This window comes from Mastacembelus armatus, chromosome 6 (genome assembly GCF_900324485.2).
Source record: "Mastacembelus armatus chromosome 6, fMasArm1.2, whole genome shotgun sequence".
NCBI classification, from domain to species: domain Eukaryota; kingdom Metazoa; phylum Chordata; class Actinopteri; order Synbranchiformes; family Mastacembelidae; genus Mastacembelus; species Mastacembelus armatus.
In genome coordinates, this window is record NC_046638.1 from 14231716 (window position 1) to 14242140 (window position 10425).

Below are 10425 nucleotides of genomic sequence, written 5' to 3' on the forward strand. Positions count from 1 at the left end.
AATTTCTGTATTTGCTTCCTACTCACCTCATTCGTGGCCACAGCCAAACACAAATGACCATCCTGCAATGCACTCCTGTTAATAAACTAATCAGTGCTGAATCTTACATAGCCACATTTACAGGCAACCATAACTGCTGATGAACATATTACATAGCAGAACTAGCAATATGTTTATGGACATATAGATTAAAATGTATAGAGTGGAAATAAGCAGTTTTCCAAGTGGAGATAAATTGAAGACATAGTACATTGAGTTGGAGCTAGATAAGAGAATGACAGCAGTTGCAATCAACAGTAGGAACATTATAATTTAGTTGTATGTAATCTTCTCTTTAATGCCGTAACCCTTGTGCCACTGTGATTACTATATTTTGTACAACCTTTGTTTTTTTTATTTCCATTATCTTATTTCTTGCTTAGAGGCTGTTACAAAAAGCAGCCGTGACACAGAGTCAGAAGTGGAGACTGCAATCAAAGTGTGGCTTCGTAATTCCAGGGACAGAGATGGTGGAAGAAGCAGAAGACAAAAAAAATAGACTGATAGATTTGATGTTTAGATTTGTTATTATTTATTGTGTTCTTTATTGTTCTCCATAAAATAGTTATTTCATTCAGATATTCAGTTTTCATTGATTAAATGTAACTATTCAAAACACATTACTCTTTCTAGTTTGTTACTACTTCTTTCAACAACTGCAGTAATTCTGCATACACAGTGATTTTAATGTTGTGGATCCAGTTTAGGTAAGTCTATACTGTACCAACAGTACTGTGTAGTAACTGTGGGCATGCAGCACACAGTATGTGCATTCGATTATCCATTCCTTATTTTATTTTTACTTTCCATACATTGAAACATTTTATATAGCTATGTTTTTAAAATTTAGACTTTAGCAGTTAATTTAATGTCACTGTTGAAATTCCTAATCTTCTGTAGCTCAACATGCTTACAATAACCATACAACTGTATTTCAGAACCACCAATTGTTGTATCATTTAGTGTTTAGTAGATTTTACCCATAGCTAATGGTTTTAGTTAAAAATATCTAGCGTGAATTAGCATCGCGGCTACCGCTAATTAAATTAGTTTAACTTAGTTTTGTTTCACAAACTTTCTGAGGTTTTTCACTTTATGAAAAATGACCAAAGTAGAACATACCAAGTAGGCTACATTAAAACGATTTCTGTTCTGACTATTTGTGACGCTTATGTGACCAAGGTTTTCAAACTTGTATATACTTTAGCTGTATACAGTTGTCACAAGTCAAGGCATAGATTTATTCAACAATAATAATGAAGTCACAGAATTGATTTGTAGAGGATAGAATTGTGATACTGACAGATGAATAACAGATAAATTATATATTTGAGAGAATTAACAAATTCAACAAACAATACACCCTTTACAAAATATAAAAAGAAACCATAATCATTGTGTATGCAAGAACAGATGCTTGGAAATGTTACTCTGTTTAAAATAATGTGTTTTCAATTTTGAGTACTTTATATCACCTTCAGTGTTGGCAGATATTTGTGATAAACAATTAACAGAAACAACCAATTTACAATAGGCAAAGCAGCAGTGGCAATTATTCCTCATAGATTCCACATAACACGCCTGTTTGGTGATGTCTCCTGGCTAAACAGTGCGGTGCCTTCAGGAGCACACACCAACTACACAGAAGCACCTTTTACCAACAAGAGTCCAGACAGCAAAATATATGCTGAGGCTGCAGAGTGTATGGAAACCAGGGATCCCAGTCAGCATACTGCTGAGTCGGTTTTATAAGAAGTAGCTAATAAGTGCCTAGCCACTAAGGAGCTAGCAGGGGCCGTGACAATAAGGAGGGCAGCTACAGTGACTGTAGGGAGACAAACTTGAGACACAACATATATGGCACCATTCAATGTCACTAACTTTGTGCTCTCTCTCCTGTTCTCTCCCTCTATCCCTCCCTCTCTCTCTCTCTCTCTCCCTGTACCTTCTGCAGGTGTCCCTGGTCCTGGAGCTGTATATTGTTGATGTGCAGTTACTGGCCCCACCAACCTGCAGTGTCTATTTGTTGTTTATTGTTGCTGTTCTTTTCTCTCTCCTCTATCCACTCACCCCAACCGGTCGAGGCAGATGATCAAACTGAGCCTGGTTCTGCTGGAGGTTTCTTCTGTGAAAGGGAGTTTTTCCTCTCCCCTGTCACCAAGTGCTTCATCATAAGGGATTTCTTGTTTTTAAGATGCCTTAAGATGAGTGTATTGTAAATTGGCACTATTTAAATAAACTGAAAAAAATATACTGTACTGTAACTGCCACAGAATATAGGACATAAATTGTACTGTAGGCCTTATCTAAACTGCATATCAAAAACAGCTTTTTTTTAAGGGAGTACTATAAACTAGTATTGGTTCAGAGGGGATAATTTTAAGACATACAGCAATCTATGTATTACATGTACATTCACAATGGCACTGACTTTTTGCTAAGTACAGTACTCAGAATGTAAGGAGGCATTAGGTATCACTGTGAACTAAACAAAAAAAAAAAAAAAATCCATGCACACTTGTTATCAAGTTTGTAGTGGCTTGGATAAGACCATAAACAATCCAGGTAGTTATCTAGTGGCAAAAAAAATGTCATCAGACATTCCCAGGGACACAGACATTGCTTAGAAAGAGAACCACACAGTCAGACTTTCACTTTGTCTTGCTTTAATCCAAGAGAATCAAATTTGTAGCATCAGCATAAAGAAAAATTATTTTTGTGAAATTTGGTCACTTATCTATGCAAGTAACTGAGTTTACCACTTGCTTGAAAACAGAAAAAAACCCCACACAATTACTTTCTATAATAAATCCAGCAGAGTTCACAGATCTGTGCAGAAATAGTGCTGTAGCCCATAGCTTATAGTCTGCTGATGACACCATGTGGAGCTGGGAGGTATTGTTCTTTTACAGTGAATGTAGTATCTGTAACCCAAGTCTGATTACAATGCCACAATACAGTTCACAGTGTAGACGGTCAGAGTGAGTGTTGTATTAAGCAAAAATATGCCCATTTTTTCTTACAATCATATAATAATTTCTTAATCAGAAATTAAAATTAAAAGAACAATGGTGCTAATGTTAAATATTACAAGAATGGTAACTAAAAAGAAAATTTTTCTTATATATGTTATGCTATATATGTAAATACATATTCATGTTGCAAAATATAAGAATATTTAGTAAATACTTTGTACGTAGATAAGCCGAGAGCTGCTCTTTAGCTTATGATTGTTTCCCTGCAGACATTATGTTGAGGATAGTAAAATACTCATTAGTATAAAACACTTTTTAGATTAAAAGTTATAGTTGAAAAAATGCAGGCCAGATTTTGTTTATGACAGGCCGTTATAGCAGGCATACTGTTGCCATGGTTACAGGTTGTTACTTTCTCCTGGCAAAGGTTTGGCATCCAGGGCCTTGATGATGTCCTGCACCCAGGTGTTGGCAGGTTTGACACAGAGGTGATTACCAGTCACTGTCTTCAACCTGAACATATGCAGAAACAGGACAGTCAGGCTCAGTGCGTTCATTTGCAGATTGAGTGGTGTAATTGATAAAGTACTTTAAGTTTGTGTACTTACAATATGGCAGGATTGGGGCACCGCTGGCTGGTCCTAATGTAGCCAACCACTCTTTCTTTAGGCAATGGGGTCTCATTGAAACGAAAGCAGCATCTCTTTGGGCCAGGGCCACGCAAACCTACAAATAAACAGCTGTGTATTAACATCTCTGAAACCCACAACAAAACACAGACTCGAATCTGCATCTTCCATTTTTTGTTCCCTTTTTAATTTCCTGTTGACCTGCGTGACGATAAGCTGATCATTGTTCAGTTGTTCCATTGCGATTTGGAAAAACTCTGACGTGTGTTACTTTGCTGTTTCAATTAAACAAGGACTGGTTCAATTTGGACTATAAGTAACATTTTAATTAATTTATGGAGAATTTTCTCTTTCAAACAGGATTGATGCATTTTCTTTTGATACAGTCCATGTGCTTGGTTTTGAACCATGGTTTCTTAAATTTTAAAACTGGGTCAACACATTTTTTTGTGTTAGCAGACAACTGCTTACTGACACAGCTGCCACACAGCTGGCAGACAGCAGCATTAGCATTCATTTTTAATCATATCTACGACCACATAATAATACATAGTTTTACCCAACATTAAGATTAAAATATTGATGTGCAGTTTTATAATCATAAGCAACCTGCTAATAGAAAGGAGGCTTATAATACTGGTCCATAGGCAAAACTGTGTCTGTGTTTGTCAATAAGAAAGACCCTTTTCACATTGCACCACCATAAAAATATCCAGCCTGTCAAAGCTGTCAAATTGGAATGCAAATTTGGGTATAGCATACAATGTGGAAGTTCCAAAATGATTATATGTAAGTGATACAGACAATACCATGTTGTTGATTTTTTAATTAATGTTCCTATATTCCTGTATTTTTTCTTTTTAAAATGTTGTTTTTCCAGTTGCTGATGGCAGGTTAACTCCACATACACATCCATCAGTTTTACAAAATCAAAGTCTAACAAACTCAATGGACGCATTGTCAACCTTGCTCTTACCTTCACTCAGAGTGATGACAGCCAGCATCAGCACAAACACAGACAGAGCGAGACGAGGAGCAGCCATCCTGAAATAAGCCTGTGTTTCTCCTTCAGTGTGTAGTAAAAGTCTCAGTTGAGCTGTATCAGCCTGTTCTCTCTGCTGTGTGGATTGATAGTCTGCTTCCGCTTTTATATAGTTCAAGGACATCTTTGGGGAAGACCCGAAGCTCCATCTTGGGACTTAACAGTGACGTATTTACAGTATCACTCAACCTTTATCTCGAAGGGATTTACCATTAGTGGAAGTTTCATGTGTGGGCCTTTTTGTGTGTGTCTGCCTGTGTATTCTCTTTCACTTCCCTAAACAAACTGACATTCACTGATGAACGTTGTGATCATCTTTAAAAATAAAAGAAACTTGTTTTTCTCAAATATGATTTTCCTGTGAATTATACCTTTGGGGGAAGGATTGTGCCCAAAGCTGCTGTCTGTCTCTGCCACCTTCTGTCAGAGATGTAAAGATGTATAGTTGGTGTACAGCTTTGTGTAAAAAGGCTAGTGCTGTACATCCTTACTGGGCTTACAGTATATTTGAGTCATATCACTACTCAATATTTTTAGCATGGTTTAGTCATAATAAAAACAATGTGTAAGCCAGTCATGTGAAGAGACCTTGCAGCAGCATGTAAACACCTGCATTTGAGAAAATAACCCAGACTGGAAAATTTAGTTTGTTTTCTGTACAAAATAAAACACAATTTGTTAGCACTGTTGCCTAACAGCAAGAAAGTCCTGGATTTCTGTGTGGAGTTTGCATGTTCTCCCTGTGCTTGCCTGGGTACTCCTGTTTCCTCCCACAGTCCAAAAACATGTATGTCAGGTTGATTGGTGACTCTAAATTGCCCATAGGAGTGAGTGTGAGTGTATATGGTTGTTTGTCTTTGTGTGTCTAGATGTGGCCCTGTGATGGACTGGTGACCTGTCCAGGGTGTACCCCTGTCTTCCACCTGAAAGAGAGCTGGGATAGGCTCCAGCAGATCCCTGTGACCCTGGTTAAGGAATAAACGGGTACAGAAAATGGATGGATAAAACACAAATTTCCCACTTCAACTTTTTTGTGTTGAAAAACAAATGACACAACACCACTAGACTACATCTCAAGTTAGTTTGCGTTATGGTCTTCCTCAGCAGAAGACAGCTGAAACTGAAAATTCAGATTAATTGAGTTGATCTACAACTGAGATTATTTTGTCAAAAAAAAAAAATCCCAGGGTCAAAAGTGGACTTCTATAATCAGTTCAGTAACAATGATTTGTTTGTTTGTGTTCACGTGCTTGTTGCATACTTCATAAAAACAAAATTAACATAATGTAAGGCTGTGTTTCTGTCCACCTTCTGAGACTGTTGATCTCCTTAGGACCTAAATGCTCCACAGTGTCATTCGTGGGCATTTCTCAACAAGACCTATTAACCAAGGATTCAGATGAACAGTCTTAGCAGTGTTGATGCCATTAGACAAGGCACACAGTACAGTGAAAGTCGTCTACCAAGTGTGCTGCACTTCATTATTCCTTTTGCATTTATTTTGTTTTGCCTTTCTTTCTTTTCTTTCTGAGAAAGCACTTACTCTTCCCATTTCTCACTAAACAGAGTTCAGGTGCAACTCCTATCTTTATAAAGTTGGACATCCCAAAACTCGCTCAAAGGAGACATAATGAAAACAAAAACTTTCCCAAATCTCTGACCTTCAGTTGGTGCTTCTCCCTGCAGCCTCTAACTAACTGCTCCTGTGACTGAATGAATTACTTTAGATACACAGAAATCATATGTGATCTATATTCTACTATTATTATAGTATTGTGGCACAGTCGTTTAATTCATTATTTATGTTAAAATACTGACTGTTGGTGCTTTAACTGAGGTGAGCTCTGACATCAGAGAAAATACTTCACAACTCGTTTAATGTTCATCAGCTATACTGAAGCTAATTTGGAAATTAAACAAAAGATTTTCATGGTTTTCAGTCCAGTTTTTGTCTCCTTATCATGATCTGTTCTTGTCATGTGTGAATGATCTGTTGTTAGTTTCGGTGTGTGGGGGGGAGTTTTTCACACCTAACACAGCACTCTGTACATTTTTAGTGCTGGATTTCTTCCCCAGTTCATAAAAAGCAGAAGGACTATGTGAAAGTTTGTTTCACTTCTTCATACTCTGCCCTTTAATATATGCAAACAAGGGAAATCCTTCAACTCAGTGACATTCTTCCCTTTTGAAAATGTGGTTGTGTTATATATTGAAAAAACCTCATATCTGACAAGGTCAGCCACTACTTCCACTGACCACATTTCTATCAAATCCGTTGTTTGTCAAATTCATTATTTTTTCAATACAAGCTTTGACTGTGAATGACCCATGGATGCAGGAATAACAACACAAAGACATGTAGAGAGAGAATACTCCTTTTTTAAAAAACAGAAGAAAATAAGCAGTTTGTTGAAGGAGCTTAGAAAGCGAAAAGCTATCAACCCTCTAGCCACATTACAGAGACCAAGCAAGATATATCAATCAAGAAACACCTCCGGTCCAAACACAAAAAACCAAAAAATCAATAAAAAACATGAACAGATACTAATAGAAATCAAGCCAGAAAAAAGTAGCAGTGAGGTGTTGGGTCTATCAAGACTACAAGCCTGACACATAATACAATTCATGCAGCTACAAAAGTTTGGCTGTACCCCAACCAACTGCAGAATAATTCTGTCCTGACCTGGAGAGTCATGAGGGGGCAGTGTTTGCTAATCAATAATGTTACAAAATACTGAAAATACTTAAGGAAATACAGTTTGTCAGTAAAAGGGCCCATTTGTCATCTTACAATAGACACGAAAACAATGTATGAGTCCTGACCTGTTTGTGTTCATAGTGCATCTTTTCCCAGTTAGTTTCTATAATCAATCAACTCAATATTTTGTGGATAGCTTGCATTCAGCACCTGGGATACAAAGATTATTTTGATGTCTATGTTCTCATCACATATGAACAAATCCATATGGATTCTTGTGTTTGGACAATGTTTTGAACTTACACTCGTGGAAAAAGGAGTCCTGGCTGTGGTGTGATGTAACACAGCAGCTGCATTTGCTCTTGGTGTTTACAGTGCAAAAGGTCTGTGTGAGGAGTGTGCAGCTCCACAGAGAATCTGAGAAATGATTAACCGGCCAATTCTGATGCTTGATTGTCATTAGCAACAGCGTCACGAGATAGAGAAGGTTTTCTGATTTCTGCAAACATTGTAAGGCTCCCATTTGCCATAAAACCCTGTGCAGATACATGGTATTCCAAACCCTGTCATGCTACATACCTTGGTGCTTCCATGACAGAGCTGGGATATTATAGTCACTCTGGCCTTCATACAGTTTGTGATGGGGTAAGGTGCTAAAGTGGAAAATTACAATGAATAATGTGTGAAATTACTGGGTGTAAGGGTAAAAAAGGGTTGTACTGCTGAATCCACAAAGTTTTGTTAATTTTGCAGGTCCCCTCAGTTAAAGAGGAGACCTGCAGAGTAGGTTTCAGGTTTTACTGGCAAAGAGGAGCGTTTAGCAGCTAAAGAGGCAGATATTTTTTTTTACAGAAGCTTGTGAGCCCAAAACAGAGCTGCTCTCATGTGGCATTAAAAAGTGATTAATGCAGCTTTAATGCAAGAAACTCACTTGAGTTTTTCTGCTCTACACATACCTAGCATATTTGTTTCCACCTTAGAAATCATTACCCACTATATTGAATTTAGTGTGTGTTTGAGTGACTAAAATGTCAGGGTCTCACCAACATACTGTTCCTATATTTGGGCTATGGGTCACCACGAATACTCAACATCCACACAAATCGGAACTTTGACTTTACACTGTCACCTTTGAGCTCAGCTTCTTTGCTCATCACTTGCTTCAGTTTTTATGGCATTAAAATATGCAGAAATACAAACACAGAACATGTAGCAAACCATATATAAATAATATAAATAAACTCCAAATTCTTTTCCAAACTCATTTCAGATGTACCCAAACCAAAATAGTGGTAGTTACTATGAGCCTGACACAGACATTTCCTAAGGAAAAATGGTGAAGCTTGAACTGAAAAAAGTACAGATACAAAGATTAGTAATAATAAGAATATATTAGTCACAATAGTCATAATAATTACAATAGTGTGAGTCAGAGACAGAGATATTAGAGCAGCCAGATAACCTGTGGACTCATACTGTATGTAAAAACAAGTTATGATTTTAACAGACGTAAGAGAACAAACAGTACTTTTCTACAGTCACACACATACTATAACACACATTCACACATTTGCAACATCTGTGAATGCAAACTGTGCTGTACATCCTGTGTTAGCTGTCAGCACAGTGTTCACTGGCTACTACATTTGTACTGAAAAAAAAAAACCCCCAAAAAAAACATAACAGTGAGCTGCCCAAATGTACGCACACATCCTGTGTTGAAACTGACACTAGAATAGCTCTTCTCTAGTACCAAGAAACAGGTCAAAAAATGGCTGTAAACATTGTTCACTGTGCAGACCATGGAAATCAAACAGTATCTGAAACCCTACTCTGTTCATGTTTTATTCTACACTGATTTCTTTACACATGTCTCTAAAAGAAATATACAGCATGATTTGTAGGAGTTGTTCCATGCTAACTGAGGACAACATGGGCACCAACATGAGCCATGTGTTTGGTACTGTAGAGTTTAACAGATTAACATGCATACTGATGAGTGATGGGACATTATCATCACTAAAACCAACAAATCTTTAGAATCTAGAAAGTGTACACCTTCACAAAGAAATAAACCAGGTTTCTTTTCACAAAGTAAAAGCTGAATTCATATAAGATAAAAACACAGATTTACTCAGAGGTTTTGCTGCAACAGCCTTATTTGGCTGATACTGACAAAAATATTGGCCTTTACAAAGTTCCAGCTCCTGTTTGACGCCATGGTCTGTGTGGCTCTGTTAAAGACTGGGAGTTAAATGCAAATGTGAATGCTATGCTATAATATTTTTGAAGTGGTGCACATCCTCCTGTTTCTCCAGAAGCAGATGCTGTATGTAAATACTGTAATATACAAACAGGTGAGAGGAGCTCATTGCTAAAGGTGTGTTCAGCCTGAAGCAAAATTTCACCTTGAATTATTTGTGTGAATTTAGACTGCTGGCCTCTATGCACATTATGATTGTTCTAACAACCAGATTTAACTTATTGCAAAACCTCAACTCCAATTATTTCTGTTATTTTACTACATATCCTTTCTGCTTATCCTTGTTTGTTCATGAACTGGAGCCATAAAGCCTTGAAATAAAAAGTTTTTACTTAAACTCATTCATATATCTCATTTAATAGCTTCCTCTAGTTACACTGCCCTGAGCAAAGTGACATTGTTTTGCTTCCAGTCTGAGCACACCTTGTGTTGCATTACAACCAGGTTTTCTGTCTTTTTTAGTTTTTGTGTTGAGAGAATTCTGTATATTAATGGGTGTGTTCTCTTGATCTTTATATGTATATATATATATATATATATATATATATATGTATAGCCCACAGGTCTTCAAAATGTTTGTATAGTTTGAGGTTTTGCAGTTGTGTTTTAATATGGCTGTCATCATGGTGATTCATTGGACAACTGGCTGCACTCAAACCAAAAACTGGGCTCTCTGCCACATATATTAGCCAGTGCTTACCACACGGCGACAGCTCACTTACCATGTAGCTCTGATGGTTTGTTAGCTAACAGGATGATAAGCTCAACTTTCCTAGAGA

At 37.2% G+C, this 10425-nt stretch overlaps 1 protein-coding gene across 1 annotated transcript; it reads right to left on the reverse strand.

Moving 5' to 3' along the window:
- Positions 1-2688: 2688 nt before the first annotated feature.
- LOC113132382 (monocyte chemotactic protein 1B-like) lies at positions 2689-4776 on the reverse strand. The gene is made up of 3 exons (XM_026310379.1): positions 4620-4776; positions 3623-3740; positions 2689-3527 (listed from the first exon to the last, which is right to left on the reverse strand). The coding sequence occupies exons 1-3, from the start codon at positions 4684-4686 to the stop codon at positions 3413-3415; spliced, it is 300 nt and encodes a 99-aa protein (XP_026166164.1). The 5' UTR covers positions 4687-4776; the 3' UTR covers positions 2689-3412.
- Between the last annotated feature and the right edge of the window lie 5649 nt (positions 4777-10425).

Bases quoted from the DNA above. Each gene is read 5' to 3' on its own strand.
- LOC113132382 (XM_026310379.1), bottom strand. From the start codon at position 4,686: ATGGCTGCTCCTCGTCTCGCTCTGTCTGTGTTTGTGCTGATGCTGGCT. The intron at 3,741-4,619 runs GTAAGAGCAAGG...GTTTATTTGTAG, and splicing joins TGTCATCACTCTGAGTGAAG to GTTTGCGTGGCCCTGGCCCA. The intron at 3,528-3,622 runs GTAAGTACACAA...GCATATGTTCAG, and splicing joins TGCCCCAATCCTGCCATATT to GTTGAAGACAGTGACTGGTA.